The sequence below is a fragment of the Amorphotheca resinae genome, assembly GCF_003019875.1.
Source record: "Amorphotheca resinae ATCC 22711 unplaced genomic scaffold M430scaffold_3, whole genome shotgun sequence".
Lineage (NCBI taxonomy): Eukaryota > Fungi > Ascomycota > Leotiomycetes > Helotiales > Amorphothecaceae > Amorphotheca > Amorphotheca resinae.
In genome coordinates this window covers 422,913-440,757 of record NW_020194473.1, presented here as the reverse complement: position 1 = coordinate 440,757, position 17,845 = coordinate 422,913, and the positions used below count along the sequence as shown (strand labels likewise).

General features: G+C 52.4%; 7 protein-coding genes across 7 annotated transcripts; 5 read left to right on the top strand and 2 right to left on the bottom strand.

The window, feature by feature from the left end:
• The first annotated feature begins 51 nt into the window (after positions 1-51).
• Positions 52-914, top strand: M430DRAFT_33551 (hypothetical protein). Its single transcript, XM_024866388.1, has 4 exons — positions 52-189; positions 243-274; positions 382-463; positions 524-914. The coding sequence occupies exons 1-4, from the start codon at positions 94-96 to the stop codon at positions 548-550; spliced, it is 237 nt and encodes a 78-aa protein (XP_024722902.1). The 5' UTR covers positions 52-93; the 3' UTR covers positions 551-914.
• Positions 915-1,038: 124 nt separating this feature from the next.
• M430DRAFT_64564 (hypothetical protein) lies at positions 1,039-3,185 on the top strand. Its single transcript, XM_024869117.1, has 5 exons — positions 1,039-1,459; positions 1,542-1,569; positions 1,624-2,155; positions 2,204-2,616; positions 2,719-3,185. The coding sequence occupies exons 1-5, from the start codon at positions 1,266-1,268 to the stop codon at positions 2,932-2,934; spliced, it is 1,383 nt and encodes a 460-aa protein (XP_024722901.1). The 5' UTR covers positions 1,039-1,265; the 3' UTR covers positions 2,935-3,185.
• A 537-nt stretch (positions 3,186-3,722) lies between these two features.
• On the top strand, positions 3,723-6,840 carry M430DRAFT_40097 (hypothetical protein). The gene has a single exon (XM_024867367.1). The coding sequence runs from the start codon at positions 3,809-3,811 to the stop codon at positions 6,548-6,550; it is 2,742 nt and encodes a 913-aa protein (XP_024722900.1). The 5' UTR covers positions 3,723-3,808; the 3' UTR covers positions 6,551-6,840.
• M430DRAFT_98261 (hypothetical protein) lies at positions 6,810-8,177 on the bottom strand (the record flags this gene model as incomplete). Its single annotated transcript, XM_024870108.1, has 3 exons — positions 6,810-6,943; positions 6,994-7,620; positions 7,673-8,177. The coding sequence occupies 3 exons, from the start codon at positions 8,175-8,177 to the stop codon at positions 6,810-6,812; spliced, it is 1,266 nt and encodes a 421-aa protein (XP_024722899.1).
• Positions 8,178-9,355: 1,178 nt separating this feature from the next.
• Positions 9,356-9,907, top strand: M430DRAFT_74517 (hypothetical protein; the record flags this gene model as incomplete). Its single annotated transcript, XM_024869541.1, has 1 exon — positions 9,356-9,907. A coding segment is annotated over one exon (552 nt), but the record flags the coding sequence as incomplete, so codon positions are not given.
• Positions 9,908-10,393: 486 nt separating this feature from the next.
• Positions 10,394-12,154, bottom strand: M430DRAFT_40094 (hypothetical protein; the record flags this gene model as incomplete). Its single annotated transcript, XM_024867366.1, has 2 exons — positions 11,526-12,154; positions 10,394-11,065 (listed from the first exon to the last, which is right to left on the bottom strand). The coding sequence occupies exons 1-2, from the start codon at positions 12,114-12,116 to the stop codon at positions 10,394-10,396; spliced, it is 1,263 nt and encodes a 420-aa protein (XP_024722897.1). The 5' UTR covers positions 12,117-12,154.
• A 1,865-nt stretch (positions 12,155-14,019) lies between these two features.
• M430DRAFT_16795 (hypothetical protein) lies at positions 14,020-16,624 on the top strand (the record flags this gene model as incomplete). Its single annotated transcript, XM_024863523.1, has 2 exons — positions 14,020-15,152; positions 15,208-16,624. The coding sequence occupies 2 exons, from the start codon at positions 14,020-14,022 to the stop codon at positions 16,622-16,624; spliced, it is 2,550 nt and encodes an 849-aa protein (XP_024722896.1).
• Positions 16,625-17,845: the final 1,221 nt, after the last annotated feature.

Below are 17,845 nucleotides of genomic sequence, written 5' to 3'. Positions count from 1 at the left end.
GGAGCTAGGTACTTGGATTACCTAGGGACAATCTATCTCAGAAGCAGAACAAACAGAAGTCCGTCACTACACACACATACTCTTTCTTACCCAATGGCAGGCGCTCAGAAACTCTATCCGCGCGCAACGGTCAAGAAGATTGTCAAGGCGCATTCTAAGCGCAATGTCAGTAAGAATGTTGATGTTCTGGTAGGTGCTCCTTTTGACGCGTCTTCCGAGAACCAAGCTTACAGTCTCTGTAGATATTCCTCGATTATGCTCTCTTCCTACAGACGTACGCAATACCAACACCGTTTCATTCTGGAATGGCGCTCTTTTACCGGGGTCCAATCTTTTACGAGCCACTCGCTACAAAGTCCTTACGCTGATTGTTGGGTGCAGGTTGATGAAGGAAGCTAGCATCAACGCGAAACAGGCAGGCGAACGAGGTATCAGCGCGAAGAGTGTGAAGAAAGTCACTGAGGTACACATTGGCCACTCTAGTATTACTCGAATTGCACTGACTGGCTGTACGATCGAATAGGTATCACTTTCGAAATTTAAGGGCTGAACGCTGGCTTTTGAGCGAGGACGAACACATACAATATGCGAGGTGGGCCGTTGGACGGTAGCAACCTCTATCAGAGCTACGCCTTGCTCTGCATAACGCCAAGTCCCGCAAGACAATGAGTAAAGGAGTCTCGTGGTACCTAGGTGACGGAGACACGGACACGGAGTAGCGTAAGATAGGATGAGGCACTCCTGCGATCGCAAGGCTGTGTCGGAAAGCTAGGAGACGGGAGGAATCAGGGAGGCCGGGAAAACGCGCCCATTCCTGCTCCAAAGGAGCAAGATACACAACGAATCGACACTTTGTGGCCTGAACCTTTCTTCCAATTGATTTGATAGTGCATAACAAGACACTTCCTTCGCCAAATTAATTGTGATCTGACAATATTGTTTGTGACTTTGCCCATAGCTTCGCTTTTCTTCCGCCTTCTCTCGCTAAAAGTTGAGCCAGTTTCCCGCGCAGCGTGGAAAAGATTCAAGATTCAATATCACACTCAAAATACCTCCAACGAACGAAACATCCCTACTACCTAAAGATCCGAGACTGATAACACAAATCTCCCCATTCACGCTCATTGCGGACTTCATCACTCTTCTAAAAAGAAACTTTTCGCGCGATACTATCGATTCAACAGGCACTCCTTCGAAGTGTCTCGAGAACAAATACCTACCACGCAAGCAACCCCCTTCAAATACGCCCGTGCTCATTATTCAAAATGGCTGCCGCTACGATCCAGAATCCAGCAGTTAGATCGGAATCCAAGTCTGCCAAGAAGAAGAAGGCAAAGGCCGCGTCCGAGGAGACAGCTACCACTAGTACTTCTGTAGAAACCACTACCTCCAACGGTGCTCCCGAGAGCAACAGTGGTGATGGCTCCTACGAAAGTCCTTACATTAAGGAGCTCTACAAGTACGTTTCTCTCACTCTCCCACCCTCTCTACTACGTGGGCTTCAGCGTGTTCCCATGGGTGACCACTAACATAACCAACAGGAGCATCCGAAATGTCAACAAGAAGATCGTGAGTTTTCTTCCAAACGTCTTTCTGTAGCAATGCTAACAGCAGCCATCACAGGCCAATGCCTCCAAAGTTGACAACATCCTCGCCGAGAATCCCGACAAGAGCCTTGACGATTTGGTTGCGGCACGCAAGATCAATTCTGATCAGAAGGCTCAGATCCTAAACAAGCCTAAGCTTCAAGCATCTCTGGCACAGCTCGAAGAGCAGATCAACCAGTACAAGAAGTTCGACCAAGATTATAAGGCAAGAATGCAGGCGGAGAAGGCTGAATATGAGAAGACATTCAACGAGAAGGCCAGCAAGGAGTTGGAGGATGCTGTTACTGCTGCAAAGGCGGAGGCTGTCGCTGAGGCCCTGAAGGAACAACATAACAATCTACTCTTGATCTCACAGTTCTTACGACTGGCTGCTATTCGCAGAGGGGATGAAGAGGCCGATGCTACTCTTGACGAGAATAAGGCACTTGAGGGTGTTCTGGCAAAGGTCTATACCGGTGATGAAGAGGCGGTTCAAACTATGCTCAAGATAATTCACGGCTCTAGCGACAAAACCGTCTCTGTCACCAGCGAGATTCTGAGCACCACTTGTAAGTACAGCCTTTCCCCTTTTCCTTAACAAGGCTCACAAATGCTAGATGCCGAGATCAAGGCTGCCGTCCTTGCACAGGCTCCTCCACCCTTGGTCACTGAAGGCGTCCTTGAGTCGGCTCAGGAAGCTCCAGAGACCACCCAATACCCTGTGGAGACTGATCCTACCATTGCCAACGCCGGTCTTACCGAACTCAACGCTCCCGCTGCCACCACCATAACCAATGGACAGGAAGGCCACTATGATTCCCAGGCCGTTCCGCAAAATGCTGGTTTCGGTAATGGCGCTGCCAATGCTGCGGCCGAAGCCAACTGGGACGCTGGCAACGACCTGTCAGCCTCGCAAGAGTGGGTTGAGGTTCCTCGTGTTCCTGCTGAGACTGATACTGGCGCCGCTCCAACACCTGCTGCTCCTTCCAAAGTCCAAAGCTGGGCTGACGACCAACCGGACAGTACTGAGGTACGTAATTTCCTATCCATCGTACACGAACTCCCGAGTCTTGTCTTCGACTATTGCTTTCTCTTGCCTTTAGGATGAATAACCACTAACAAGTATCTTCAGGCTCCTTCCGCTCCCCCTGCTAACCCTAATGACGGCTTCCACGAAGTTCACAGATCTCGAGGTGGAAATCGCGGCGAAGGACAAGCTCGTGGTCGTGGCGGCCGTGGGGGTGACGGATATCGAGGACGTGGTGGATTCCGAGGCGATGGCCGTGGTCGAGGACGTGGTGGCCCCCGTGGCGGAGCACGAGGTGGTCGTCGCCCAGACGAATCATAAGCCACTGCATCCAGCGCTCTCACATTCGCCATTGCGTCTGTGATATAAATTTCCACACTTGTAATTTCTCTTTGCTTGTTTTGCGGCATCAATGGCGAACAGGTATCTTGCAGCATTGCATGTGTTATGATGGACGACCGGGTTGCAAACATAGAAGGGAGCGTTCACTTGCATTGTTTACTGCATTGTCACTGCATTTTCTGGCTGTCGACACTTCTCCTTGAGGCGCACTCTCGAGCATGAGAAAATTTGGTTGGGACAAGCACGGTATCATAATGGGCTGCCAAAAGTGATAGCTATAATGCGACAATGTTTGATGGTACAAGCTCTCTTTCCTCGTGATATAGTGAAAGTGATATTACAATGGGCGGAATACCTCTGTAAGTGTCTTGGAGTAACAGTAGTAAAACTCATCTCACAGTACCTGCGTGTCTTCTAGATGGAGACAGCGTCTTAATTATCCAATATTTCAAGATCCCAATCGTGCCATAGAACATACAGTTGAGTAGGTTGTTCTCATGGCCCAGAAATACCTTAGTAACCATCGGTCAAGCACCAAAAATTGCTGAGATGAGATTCTGTCAATGTTAGAAATTACCCTCTTACGAAGACTGTAGATCTTGCTGAGAACCTGCAATTGAAGTAGATATCTATCAAAGGAAGTGTTTCGAGAACTGAAGTGATCGGAATTCGCTGAAGCCGTTCAGGGTATTAAGCGCTAACAGCCGCGATAAGAGACCCTGATAGCGGCTGTCAACTTGGACTTCATGTTGCATTCACGAGTCCAAGGCAACAATGCCGAAAAAATGGCCTATCAAGACGACGAATTACAAGCCTGATTGATGTAGTATGACTACAAGCATCTTCTGCCGGCATGGCACCTCCAGCAAAGAGACAAAAGCGCAACGTCATTCCTTCCTCCTCCCCAGTAACGTCTGATAATGAGTACGAAGAGCCTGTCGTCAAATCGAATGCTCGACTGAACGATCTCATTTCCTCCTCGCCAACCTCCTCAAACGATCCCAAAACCGGGACATCTGGAAAACCTTCTAGCCAATCGATGGGTACGAGATGGGAGCCTCGGTCGAAGACGGCGAATCGTCCCCACAATGCCGCTCCTCTCCCCCCTCCGAAACCAGCGCGCGGAGACAGGACAGCCAGCAAGAGCGCTAGCAATAGCCCCGAGAAGGCAAAGCGCAAGGGAAAGGTTGAGGAGAAGGTCAAGAGCGGGGATTTATTCACACTCTTTACGAAACAAGCGCAAAGACAAAAGGCTGAGGCTGCTAGTAGCGGGGTTACTGGGAGGCCCAGAATCACCCCCCAGAGCTCGAAAGAGCTCACGATTGAGGATGATGATATTGTATCAGACGACGATGTTGTCGAGAGCAAGGCGCAGTCTGCCAGTATGGTCGGACTGGCCGCTCGAAAACGGGCGAGGGCAGCTAATCTACTGAGGAATGGGGACGAAGGTGCGCCGAGCGCAAGCCAGAAGTTTGTTATGAAACCAAAGGTGTTGAGGGAGGTTCAGAGTGAGGATGATATGAGACCTTGGGCAGAGCGATTTGCGCCAGTTAATCTGGATGAATTAGCTGTGCACAAGAAGAAGGTCGCTGACGTTCGGACGTGGTTTGAAAATGTCATGAGTGGCAGGATGAGACAGCGACTGCTTCTCCTGAAGGGAGCTTCTGGGACTGGAAAGACAACTACGGTCCAACTATTGGCGAAAGCGATGGACTGTGATGTGTTGGAGTGGCGGAATCCCGTGGGATCCATAGCCACATCGGATGGATATCAGTCTATGGCTGCTCAGTTCGAGGAGTTTATGGGACGAGGAGGAAAATTTGGCCAACTAGATATATCTTCTGAAAATGGCACAGTACCTCCAAAACCAGAAGTCAAACCTCTCGATCGCCGGAAACAGATCATATTGGTAGAAGAGTTCCCCAATACTTTCACCAGATCGTCTACGGCTTTGCAGTCATTTCGGTCTACGATTCTTCAATACCTTGCAGCCAACACGCCGCCTCTTTCGATGGCGTATAATAACGCTGGGAAAGAGCCCATAACACCTGTGGTCATGATTGTTTCCGAGACTCTACTCACCACCACGTCTGCATCCGCAGATAGCTTCACGGCTCATCGTCTGCTTGGCCCGGAGATTCTGATGCACCCAGGGGTAGGTGTCATCGAATTCAATGCCATTGCCCCTACTTTGCTTGCCAGGGCCTTAGAGATTGTTGTGCAAAAAGAGTCGAGGAAGTCCGGCAGAAGAAAGACGCCTGGACCTCTGGTTCTGAAGAAGCTCGGTGAGGTTGGGGACGTTCGAAGTGCGATCGGCTCCTTGGAGTTTCTATGCTTAAGAGGGGACGTTGATGGCGACTGGGGAGCCAAAGTAACGTTCGGCAAGGCCAAGAAAGCCAGCAAAGATGTAGCTTTGACGAAGATGGAAGCACAGAGTTTAGAGTTGATTACTCGTCGCGAGGCCAGTCTTGGCATCTTCCATGCCGTTGGAAAGGTGGTGTATAACAAGCGTGAAGAGATGGCACCCGCCCTAGAAGCTGGCACTGACGTGGAGCAACTGCCCGACTTCATGTCTCTCCATTCCCGACCGAAAAGATCACAGATCTCGGTCGACGAACTCATCGACGAGACGGGGACCGATACTCAGACCTTCATCGCGGCGCTCCATGAAAACTACCTCCTCTCTTGCGATGCCTCTCCCACATCATTCGACTTCTCCTCTCTCGATCATGTGAATGGATGCATCGACGCCCTCTCAGACAGCGACCTTCTCTGCCCATCGTGGGACGGCTCCTTCAACCCATCAGGCTTCGGTGGCGGCGTAGGCGGTCGAGGCACCGGCGGTGACATCCTCCGGCAGGACGAAATCAGTTTCCAGATCGCCGTCCGCGGCATCCTCTTCTCCCTTCCTCACCCCGTCAAGCGGAAAGAGCCCGCCGCCGGAGGCCTCCGCACCGGTAAGGGGGGAGACGCCTTCAAGATGTTCTACCCCACCAGCCTCAAGCTGTGGCGGGCGAAAGAAGAGATCCAGAACACCATCGATCTCTGGGTGACGCGGCTGCTGAAGGGCGACGAGCCGCATCTCCACACCATCACCACGGGCGCTGCCGCCTTCGCGCGCGCCCCCAAGCCCGGCACCGTCGAGAGCTGGAAGAACCCTAACTTCAGCCAGGAGGCTCCCGATCCCAAGAACCCGCGCCAGAACGCAGACGCCGCGCCGCTGCTGGCCGTCGGCACTTCGGCACGGACCGAGATGCTGCTCGAGCGGCTGCCGTACATGGTTCACGTAGCTCGCGCGCGGAGGGGCCCTGCGTCGGCTGCCCTGGCGCTGCGAGAGATGGAGAAGGTCACGGCGTTCCGGGGCATTGGCGGGCCGTCGGCGGCGGAGGAGGAGGAGACGCTGGATGATGATGGTGATGATGGGGCGGTAGCGCTGACGGGGGAGTCGGAATGGGCGACGGATAAGCCAGTCGAGGGACAGTCGCCGCGCAAAAGGGGATTGGTGATTAGAGGAAGGGGCGCGGCTTCGGGACTCCCGTTGCAGCAACCGGAGCAGAAGCTGGTCCTGAGCGATGATGATATTGAAGATGATTAGAAAGATTCTATAGTCGACTAAGGTACCTAGGTAGGTATGTAGAAGGACGGAGTTTTTTTTTGTATGTACAATAGCTGCAAAAGTAGCAGGGACGGATCCACATGGGGAATCTTTGGGGGGTTGAAAAAAATATGATTACATGGTTTCAATTTTGATATACACTTTTTGATACATGTCGTCGCTTCATGACCCAGCCCAACCCTAAGACTCCATATTACAAGAAACGCCACAGGCAATATACAAGATAAATTTTGTGTTATTAGTTGGTTTCAGCAGAGGGACCTCCGAAGCCAGTCCAGCCGTGGAAATCATCTGCGAAATGAACTGCCGCCGCTAAGTATCGATCGTGGACGTCGCCCCAAGTGAGGGCTGCCTCTTTCATGGCTCGAAGGGCTATATGAAATGAGTATAATGCAGACGGAAGGGGGAGGGGGGAAAGCTACCTTTCACATAGTGAGCATCCTTGGCCCACGGTCCGTTCACGGCTCTATCCTCAACGTAATTCCACTGCTTGGTCGGCTTGGTCTCGATATCTTCGTTGATCTTCGGCCGGGCCTGAGTTATGTAGATAGCGATGGTCAGGAGCCACCACTGCCTCACGAGACTGACGTGGAATTTCCTTGGGATCAACGGGATCAGGATCCGGACCGCGTGGCTAGTCGTGAGCAGATGGCAGACGAAGAAATCGTAGGCATGGGTGCCGGGTTGTACTGTCCGGACTAGTAAGGCAACGGCGGCTTCTTGGGAATCCTCGAACTGCTTCTTGGGATCGACGATCTTCCAGGCGTTCCAGTACTCCAGGACCAGGTTCTCGTGGTTTTCAAAGAGTGACGGGATTTTGCCTACATCAGGGCTATCATATAAGCCGTCAAATCTTTTGTCCTCCTTTATTCTGTGTAGGATTTCAAGAGGTGATGTGGTAGAGTAAGTTGATTCTCTGGTATAGGAAGCGTCGTCAAGATACTTGTGGAGGTAGTTGTATGCTGTGGCGGCCATTCCGAGGGCCTCCATTGCCAATTCTTTGCTCTGGAGTTCATAAGCGTAGCCCAGATGAATCAGAGGATGGCCAACTATTAGATTTCTGTCAGTACCTATGTCATGAAGACAATTCTGCAGACGTACATCCTCCAATAAGCCCGTTGATCAAAGGCTGTTTCCCACTGAACATATATTCCTCCACTACTTTCTTCCAATCGTATTCGAACTTCAAAGCCAACTCGTCTTCAAAAAAATCCACGTATGCCCTTTGGTATTTCTTGTCTCCTAGAAACTGGCGCCAGTCTGCTTCTGTTATTTCTGCAGGGGATGCCGGCCATGGTTCGAGCTCCTTCGACTCCTCTTCATAGATGGCCTGCAACTGATCGCTATTCGCCCCGAGGAGGTACGCAGAGCCAAGAAGATGCGGCATGTGATTGTGGTATTGCAGGCTGTGGTAGAGTATGGAGTGGTTGACATGGTTTGCCCGGATGAGATGCTTCAGGGTCCGGGGTCTCTTCTCTGGAGCTGTTTCCACATCATGGATCGCCACGGAGGGGAGGTCGATCCACTGAGAGACGGAATTACTCCTGGGAAGATATGAAAACAAGCGGTTGAACACAGGGACCCACGATAACATCTGTGTCGCCATGGTTGCGGATTTAGAGATATATTCTCGCACGTTTGTTGACCTTGAAGCTGTTGGGGAACTCTGAGATGGGGCAAGGTGCACGAGGCTGAATGACACCACGCCTTCTCGCGAAGCCGGGGCGGAGAAACAAAACTCCCAGCCCTGCACGTGCTTTTGGTCAGTAGAAAGAGGGGGCCGCACAAGGGTGGGTGCGAGCCTGGAGGCTGTTGAAAGCATGGATCCTTATGATCAATGTAATTGCATTGTATAATCAGCGGCCTCGCTCAAGGTGTCTTTGTTGTCTTGTTCGAGTGATTGAGATGTGGGTGTGAGGTGTCTACCTATCTGTACTGGGGGGTGCATTTATAAAGATGTGGCTAGTTCTAGCCCACTTCCACGTGACTAACCCCAACAAAGGCGAGGCAGGGCGGGCGTTAGTGGCGGCAAGGTGTGGCTGGAGACAGGAATCAACGAGAAGAGGAGGGAGAGGTTACTCTGAGGTGAAGGAGGGATTTCTAGTAGGATAGATAGATGTGAATCAAAATACTACCTTGCATACAGGGAGATTTGATTAAGTGTTGTAATTTCATCTTATGGTTGTATTGTGTAAAGTTTCACCAGACAAAGCATGGCTAGCGATACATCGGCGCCCCCCTTTCGATTCTTCCCCGCCAACAACCGACCCCTTTCTTCAGTCTTCAACCACCCTTCCTCTCCACCACCTTTCTCTTCCACTCATCAACACAGCGTGACATTCACAACATGAAAGCTGCCGGGAATAGATGCTCTTTATCTTTGGATCTCTATTCACGAGGACACCTAAGTGGGGGTTCCTGACTCGCTGAATTGCCGTGGGTTATTCATCCATAGCCTTCTTCTTTTCTGAAGGCTGGTACCAGCACCAAGGCGCCATTGGCTGTTCCATTTCTTTCTTCCTTTGTTTGATTAAAACGAGGTTATTGTCCTGTCCCACTTGACAAGAAGTTCTTGGCAGTATAAATACCTTTCAAAATCCCAGACACTCTTTCTTTCATACTCGAAGATCTCCATACCCAAGTCCTCAATCTACCCGCACGAACAAACAAGCAACCAACCAACCAACCACAATGCATCCTCTCCTCCCCCTTCTTCTCCTCCTCCCACCCACGCTCTCCCACCCCCTCCCACCCCTCTCAACCTTCATCACCATCCTCCAGCAAATCGCTCCCACATCCACATCCTGCTTATCCGCCACCTACCCCCTCGAATGCGCGACCGCCACGCACGCCGCCCCATTCCTGCTGCAATCCTTCCACACCTACAACCTCACCTCTCCACGCGAGCTCTCCGCCCTACTCTCCCTAATCGCCTACGAAACCGGCGATTTCAAATACAACACCAATCATTTCCCCGCCCCTGGCCGGCCCGGCCAAGGCACCCGCAACATGCAGATGGCGAGCTACAACCTCGCGTACGCGCGCGATATTCCCGAACTGGCTCCCGCGCTGCAAGGACTCGGCGTGTCGGCGGGCGCCCAGGCGGAAGATCTCAGTCCGGAATTGCAAGATGCGGTGAGGGGCTTGGTGCTGGAGGACCGGTATGCGTGGGCGAGCGCGGCGTGGTTTTTGGATACGTGGTGTAGTGAGGATGTGAGAGGGGGGTTGAGAGAACAGGGGAGGAGTGGATGGGAGGCGTATTTGGTGGGGTGTGTGGGTACGCAGGTTGATGATGGGAGGGTGCAGTATTGGGAGAGGGCGAATGAGGCGTTGGGGTTGTCGTCGGACTAGTTCATATGCCCGTATGTGTGTACCTTATGTATATAGGTGTCTGTGAGAGGAATGAACTTGGTTTCAAGCATGGATTTTTGAGATCGAATAATTAACCCAGTGATCAAAATTTCCTCGTACAGTATTTCCAGTCAAAGGCACCATACCATACCATATACATAAAAACTATATGATCTATCGAAACAAACAAACCACCCACACCACACCTTATCTTACCTTACCTTACCTTATCTGACGTCCCAAAATCAATCAATCAATCAATCAATCATCTCCATCTATACATACATACATACATAATATACATAATACATCGATAAGATCCGCACCATACATCATGAAAAGGGATATTTTGTTTGTTCGATTTTAAGGGATTATCATCAGTGATATATGTATGTATATCCTCAATCTCAATCTCAATCCGTAAGGTAGAACTTATATCTACCTACTCTCACTCACCCCCCCCCCCCCAAACTAACCCCGTTCCAAAAGCCCCACCTCCCACCCTCTAAACGCAGCCATGCTACCGGGCAACAAGCGTCTACTCTCCCTCAGCGCCCGCTCAATCTCGAATATTGTATCTGCGGGCAGTTGGACCTCGTCGATGCTTGGGTCTGTGAGGAGTGTGGTGACGTCGTTTGCGGAGGAGGAGGGAGAGGAGGAGGAGGAGGAGGTGGAGGAGGAGGGGAGGTGGATGGGGCGGTAGAAAAGTTTCATAGCGCTGGAGGGAGAGGGAGAGGAGGGGGAGGGAGAGGGGGTGGTAGAGGTGGATGTGCTGTAGGAGAGAAAAGGCGTGAGGATCCAGAGATGAAGAAGAAGGAGCGGAAAGGGGGAGGGGGAGGGAGTGGGAGTGGGAGAAGGGCGAAAATTAGGAGGGATGAGAAGAAGACGAGATGTGCATTGGTTGGTGAGGATGGAATGCAGATGAAAGGCGATGATGGATGAGGTGGAGGGTTGGTAGTAGTAGGAGGTGGAGCTGGGCGCATCGTGGATCTGGGTCAGGGTCAGGGTTTGGAGACGCCATTTGTAGAGTCGGTAGCCGTCGGCGGCGTGGTCGACGTGGCCGATGTAGGTGTGGCAGGTTTTGCAGATGAGCGGTTGATATTGGGATACTTCAGCAGATGCTTCTTCTGCGGGGGTCTTGGGCTGGAGAAGGGTTAGTCAATGGGCGAGAAGTGATGAGGGGATGGTAGCTGGATGAGAAGAGGGCACTGGGATCGAGGACGCAAATCACGGGCAGCGCAAAGCAGGAGCAAGGATCAAGATCAAACTCAGAGGTAGGCATTGGTGTAATAACGCGTCATTACTAGATTCTTATACATGTCCCTCGTGCTAATCCCATGGCCTTCCAAGATCTTGGGAAGATACGGAGTGAAATGCCGAGGTTGCTACCTCCAGCTGAACAAGTAACCCATAATCCGAAGAAGAGGGTACACTCGCCAGCTGCGCCGAAGCAGTGGAAACAAGGTGTTGGTTGATATAGGGTATTTGTATCGGTGACCAGGCCATCGAGAGCCGGAGCAAGGCTTGGCCGCCTTCTTGATACCCACCTTCACGCACGCGGTCCTGAATGAAACAGTGATTGAGACAAGAGAAAATATCTTACCTCGATTCCTCGACAGTCGCTCTCAGCCAGGAGGAAGGTTGTAAGATCCACGAAGCCTACCGTTGGTTGGGCCGTGAACTTTGTATTCGCGCCATATCCTCTACTCGAGGCCTCGTCGTGAGAATGGTCTCCGTTGGCGGGGGCCGAAGGTTTATGGCAATGCCAGAAGTCCATCATGTCTGCCCAGTTCTCGCTGGGCAGGTCTTTCCACACGGTCACCTTCCCCTTGCCTACCACAACTTCTGCGCAACTTCGACATCGGAACTCACTATCCTCATCCAGATCCTTCGCGGGCCAAGGCGCATCACTGCTCTCTGCGCTCGACGCCGTAGGTTCACTGACGAGGGGCAGCCGCCACGAGAGCTCTTTGGCGCCGAGGGCTGGCTTCTGGAGCTGGATGTTGGGCGAGGTCGTGCCTGGAAGGTTCAAGACGGTGGTCTTTCCCTCGTGGTGGAGGGTGAATTGGTGACCATCGGCTGACAGCTCGACTCTGGTAGAGGAGTGGCAGGGCGTCTCGAGCGCCGCAATGACCGAGATCTGGCGGATGTTGGCCAGCAGCTCCGCATACATCAGGGGTTTCGGTTCTGCCATGGTTGCGGAGGATGCAGACGCGTCTGGCGGACCATGTTTGACCGCGGTCGATATGGACGGAAAGAAGCTTCCTAGCTCCGGGCAGGTCGAGGTTGACGTGCGGGGGCTAGGAGGGAAGTTTCTCCGTCCCGGCGTAGCGAGAGGCCTCGTCAATCTCCGTACCTCTCGTACCTCGAGACATGATACTGTTGTATACGTATACTGTACAGTGTATAAAGAAACCAAGGGCACTGAAGGAACGCAGTAGCCCCTGCACTACACCACCTCCTTTGATAGAAAATAACACAAAAGAAAACCCTTTCTAGGATAAAAGAATTGGAGGAGATTGAATTGTCGCTACGAAAGTGAACAACGTCAAACGGCGTATAACTGTCGCTACGAACGTGAATAACATCAAACGGCGTACAATTGTCGCTGCGAACAAATACTATCTTCGTCGTCCATCTCCCTAAGGTAGGTCTAGGATACCTCTGATTTAAGGTACAATCGCCCTTCTTACATGTACGTTTGTACATCTCTAGCCTAGAGCTCTCTCGTCTCTGCTACAATAGTGCCAGTGAGTTGTTGGTTCCCGTCCAAGAGGTCTGTAAGCGCCTGCTCTTATACAAGGTCTGTGATCTATGCGACACAATCTACACAATCTACGCGAGGTTGGAACCCAGGCGGGAGTGAATCACGTACAGAAGTCCTCCTAATGACAGCACAGCCACCCAACTGTGAGTACTCTATCCACTATCCCTCTGTAAGGTAGATATGAAATGCCTCACTGTAGCAGCACAATGACATAAAGACAGATACGGCCGTAGACAGAACTGTCGAGTATACGTACAATGGTACATAGCCTCAAGGATCTCGGGTAACGACGGATGCTGTCAATGGAATTAATCGCGCTGCATACCGAGTACAGACATAGTAGAACATCACTAAGAGAGCAGTGGTTCGTCAGATCGTAAATCATCTGTTGGTCACGGAAGGGCAAGGGCGTGACTGGGGGGTTACATAAGCGGGGTGCGCCGTAGGGCTGTGCTGCTCTGAGCGATGATCAATCAGGGACGGGGGAATATCACGACTGGAAGGGTTGACTCACCGCTGAATAATGGGGGGAAGTTGTTGGATAAGTCAGCGAAGAAGATGGCATAAATTGATGATCAGAGGGGTATAAATGTATAAAATCGAGCCTCGTAAATGTATAAAATGTATAAAATCGTCCCCTCGGTCAAGTCGACGCGGGACGATTATCTGGCCGGCTTACATGGGCGCCTGATCTAGCCTAGCGCACAATACGACAGACTGCTGCCTGGAGCTGGGGGGGAAGTCGGGAGCCTCACGAAGCACGACAACGCGGCGTCCGAAGTCTGAAGTCTCCGTCTCTCCTCTCTCTCTCTCTCTTCGTCTCTCATTCTCTCATTCTCGTCACTCTCCTTTCGCCCTCTCATGACCAAGGAGAGTGTTTCCCCTCTCCACTCTCTCCATCTCTCCATCTCTCCATCTCTCGCGCGTAGTTACAGTGTCTCCTCCCTCTCCCTCTCCATCATCTCGAGTATTCGACACGAGACACAATACCACATACAACATACCTACGAAGCCATCTCACCGACGGCTGTCTCCCGCCTGTCTCCCTCATTGCCTGGCGCCCCCTCCTTCCCTTGGTTGGCGGCCACAGAGATCGCTCTCAGCTGTGAGCTGTAGGAGCCGCTCTCCCATCCACCCCGTACGCACTCCCCTCTTGTCTCTCTGTCTCTCCTATATATCATTCATCATTCATCAATTATATCATTCATATCATTCATATCCCCCCGATCCAGTCAACGTGGGGGCTCCCCCCCCCCAGTGACTCACCGGCCTCTCCCTCTTCCGGAAGATCCCCCAGGGCTGATCAACGATACAGAAACCATCTGAAGCCATGTCGCCCTCGCACCCGCACCCGCGCCGGACTCCTACAAAGGCCACTTCTCCTGCTCTGACTCCTTCGCCTTCGCCTTCGTCGCCTTCATCTTCTCCTGCTCCCGCCATGTCCCTCCGCAAAGCTGCCACCTTCCACTACCCAACCGACTCTTCAAGTTATCACTCCCTCCCCGCCCTTCCTCGCCGCTCCCAATCCACCCTCGACGATGTTGTCGACGCCCACAAGCGTCGCGTTGCCTTGACTCTCGGCGACATTGATCGCAGTCTCGCTGCCGTCGACCACCAGCCCTCCTCGTCCACTGCCAGACAGTCCTTCCCCGACGACGCTGACCCCATCCCTCGCGCCTTCCTCGACCACTCCCTCTCCCTCTCACCCTCTCCCTCTCCCAACCCGTACACCTCCGCCACCATGGATGCCCTCATAAAGCAGGAGCCCGCCGACAGTGGCGCCCGCTCCCTCCGTCCCCGTCGTCGTCGCCGTCCTTCTCGCTGCTCCGACAGCGCCCTCGGCTCCTCCATCGTGTCGGCGTCGGGCAAGCAGGGCGTGGACAGCGTCCCGACAGCTGATGACCAGTGTGTTGGCTCCATCGTCACGGCCTCAGCCATTACCCGTTCCGCTGCCGCCCATTCTTCCACCCTGGAGAACCTCCCCCGCCTCAGCTCCCGCGCCAGCAACCGCATCCACGAGCATATTCTGAGGCCCCTCCTCGCCAAGCCTTCTTTGAAGGACTTCCACCCCATCGTAAAGGACTGCCCCAGAAGGATCCACGGCAAGGAGATCGTTTGTCTGCGTGATCTCGAGAAGACCCTGATCTTTATGGCGCCGGTAAGTCATCTTCCAGATGTTGATGTTGATGTTGTCCGGGGAGTTGCTCACTGGTTCTCGTGTTTGAAGGAGAGGGCCAAGACCGCCGCCTTGTACCTCGATTTCTGCCTCACGTCCATCCGGTGCATCCAAGCGACCGTCGACCTCCTGAGCGAGCGCGAACAGACCCGCCCCCACGACCGTCCCTATACTAACGCCTATTTCGTCGATCTCGTCGACCAGATCAAGCAGTACGCCCTGCAGGTCCAGGCCGCCAAGGAGAAGGAGGCCAAGGGCGAGAAGCTGGATGAGATGGACCCGGAACCGTATGTGCCCTTGCCCTTTTCATGATATTTCCCCCCCGCTGACTCTCTGCACCAGGACCGATGAGGTTCGCCTCCATGGAGGCCTCACCAAGAATGGTCGGCCCGCGGAACTGGTCCGCGTGAAGAAGAACGGGAAGGCCATCTCGATCGCCACGGGAATGCCCGTGGACATCGAGGAGGAGAGTAAAGGGGGCCTGCAGATGAAGCGATCCTTGAGCCAGGAAGCAGAGGATGACGAGGCCATCATGCGCTCCATGGCCCGCCGCAAGCGCTCAGCATCAGCGGCGGAGCTCGCCCCCAAGCGGTGCCGCGAGCCAGGATGCGAGAAGGAATTCAAACGCTCGTGTGACCTGACCAAACACGAGAAGACCCACTCGCGCCCGTGGAAGTGCCCCGTCGAGTCCTGCAAGTACCACGAGTATGGATGGCCGACGGAGAAGGAGATGGATAGGCATCACAATGATAAGCACTCAGCCGCGCCCGCCCTCTTTGAGTGCCACTTTAAGCCTTGCCCGTACCGATCCAAGCGTGAGTCCAACTGCAAACAGCACATGGAGAAGGCCCACGGCTGGGAGTACGTCCGGTCCAAGAGCAATGGGAAGAACCGGGAGAAGGCCACCCAGAACGGCCTGCCGACCCCGCCCCCCACCAATATCCGCACCCCCAGCAGTGATGGGAATGTCATCAGCACCCCGGAAGAGGAGGAGCTGGACCTGCGGAAGGGGTCGGCCACGATCTACGATCATCCCCAGAACCAACTCAACTTCCCCGAATACAACAGTGATTCTGACATTGACATGTTCACGAATCACCAGCTGCAGCTCGATTACTCTCCGCTTCCAGATGAGTTGCACCAGGGCGCTCCCGACCACTCACCGTACATCGCCAATAGCATGGCGGGGCAAGACCAGTTCGCGGAGGCGTTCCCGGAGTATCCCACGGACGGGATCGATTTTACTCTCTACGATAATGAAGATCTCTACAGCGCCAACGTCCAGTTGCCAACGCCCTCCCACGAGATCTTCCAGGCCCTCGAGGCTAGTCCATTTGCCACTTCTGGGATCCCGTATGGTACTGATGCCGCGCCTCACATCTCGCCCGTTGGTCATGGGAACACCATGCTCTATACGCCGACATCTCTCCGCGAGGTGGACGAGGGCTTCGAAGACTTTATCCCCAGCTCACACCCGCTTGGGGTGACCGGGGTGACGGGGATGGCTGACTTCCAGCTCTTCCCCAGCTCCACTGGCGGCACAGTCGCAAGCTCCGCACCCAGTGGCCTCTTTGGCACAGTACCACCCCCTATCTCCTTCCCAGACGCCACGGCTCAGGAATTATTGGGGTTCTACGCGGCCAGCACCCAGGCAGCAATCCAGGGACATCATAACGGGGGGATGGATTGGACGTCGGACGTCCCATTTTCCGATTACACTAGCGAAGGGGGTAGAAATAGTTGGCCTGGTGGATGCTGAGCCTTTCGATACAAAACTGTTATATTAGCTGACGTTCTCGTCAGCCTCTTTCAATCTGCTTTCATTCAGGGGAGTAATGGACGGAAGAATGATGAACATGACCACAAGATGGCATGATAATACTGGAATCTCGACGGGGTTAGATTGCTTTGCTCTTACTCCGGGGATGTGTACTTCAGGATGGACTTGTGATAGGAGACAGACTCGCCTCACTTGGATGATGACGATGATATGATGAATGAAATCTCCTGATCTGCGTGTGTGTGTGTGTGTGTTTGTTACTGTGAATCAGCCTTTATCATCAGCCTTTATCTTCTGTTCTATCACTCCCGTATTCTATCTTGCCATCGTAATATTCTTCATATCTCCAGCGAGTCACATCACATTATATCATATCTCCTCCCCCTCTCGCCTACTATATCCACCTAGACAAAATGTCTCGTTCCTAAGTTTTGAAGTAGTTGACCTGCCGGTTCTAGAATCCATAGCCAGTGAATTTTATCATATTGATACCATCTACCCAACCACCTACATAATTCCCTCAAGTCTTTCCCATATACCATTTTACTTTAAACAACCATCTTACCTTTGAAGAGTTGCTTAACAAGCAAACAAACCATCCTCGCCGAAGTCTTAAGACGATTCGTTTCTAAAACGAGCTATTAACAGTGAAAAAGAACTACAATACACATCCACAGCAACTAAGTAGGATCGTTGTGAAAGCTAATTAATTTTATTTTCATGATCGTGTCGTCGTCGTCGTTAGATAGGTAGGGATGGGATGGGATGAAAATTAATGGTTTTCTTCTTCCTCTTCCTCTTCTTTCTATTCTTACCTTACCTTACCCACCCTATCTAAAATCCCCTCTCTCTCTATCTATCTATCCACAAACCAAACCAAACAAACCTTAGAGTAGAGTAGAGAAAGAAGCAGTTTTCTTTTATGTTCTTATATACTTATCCTTTTTCTGTTTATCTATCTGCTTTTATATAGATACTAGGGTGCAATCTCGCCTTAGGGAAGGGGAAGAGAAAGAGAATTGATTGGGAAGTTGAGGGGGTTGAGGGGGGTGAGGGGGTCTTGGATGGATGGATTTTTTTGGGTGGAGTTGAGGGGGATGGGTTGAAGGGTTGAAGGGGGGTTGAGGGGAGGAGGAGGAGGAGGGCTTTATAATCGAAAGGAAAAGAAGATCAATCCTCTCTACCTTACCTTAGGTCATA

Bases quoted from the DNA above. Each gene is read 5' to 3' on its own strand.
- M430DRAFT_33551 (XM_024866388.1), top strand. From the start codon at position 94: ATGGCAGGCGCTCAGAAACTCTATCCGCGCGCAACGGTCAAGAAGATT. The intron at 190-242 runs GTAGGTGCTCCT...CAGTCTCTGTAG, and splicing joins GTAAGAATGTTGATGTTCTG to ATATTCCTCGATTATGCTCT. The intron at 275-381 runs GTACGCAATACC...TGTTGGGTGCAG, and splicing joins TATGCTCTCTTCCTACAGAC to GTTGATGAAGGAAGCTAGCA.
- M430DRAFT_64564 (XM_024869117.1), top strand. From the start codon at position 1,266: ATGGCTGCCGCTACGATCCAGAATCCAGCAGTTAGATCGGAATCCAAG. The intron at 1,570-1,623 runs GTGAGTTTTCTT...CAGCCATCACAG, and splicing joins GAAATGTCAACAAGAAGATC to GCCAATGCCTCCAAAGTTGA. The intron at 2,617-2,718 runs GTACGTAATTTC...AAGTATCTTCAG, and splicing joins ACCAACCGGACAGTACTGAG to GCTCCTTCCGCTCCCCCTGC.
- M430DRAFT_40097 (XM_024867367.1), top strand. From the start codon at position 3,809: ATGGCACCTCCAGCAAAGAGACAAAAGCGCAACGTCATTCCTTCCTCC.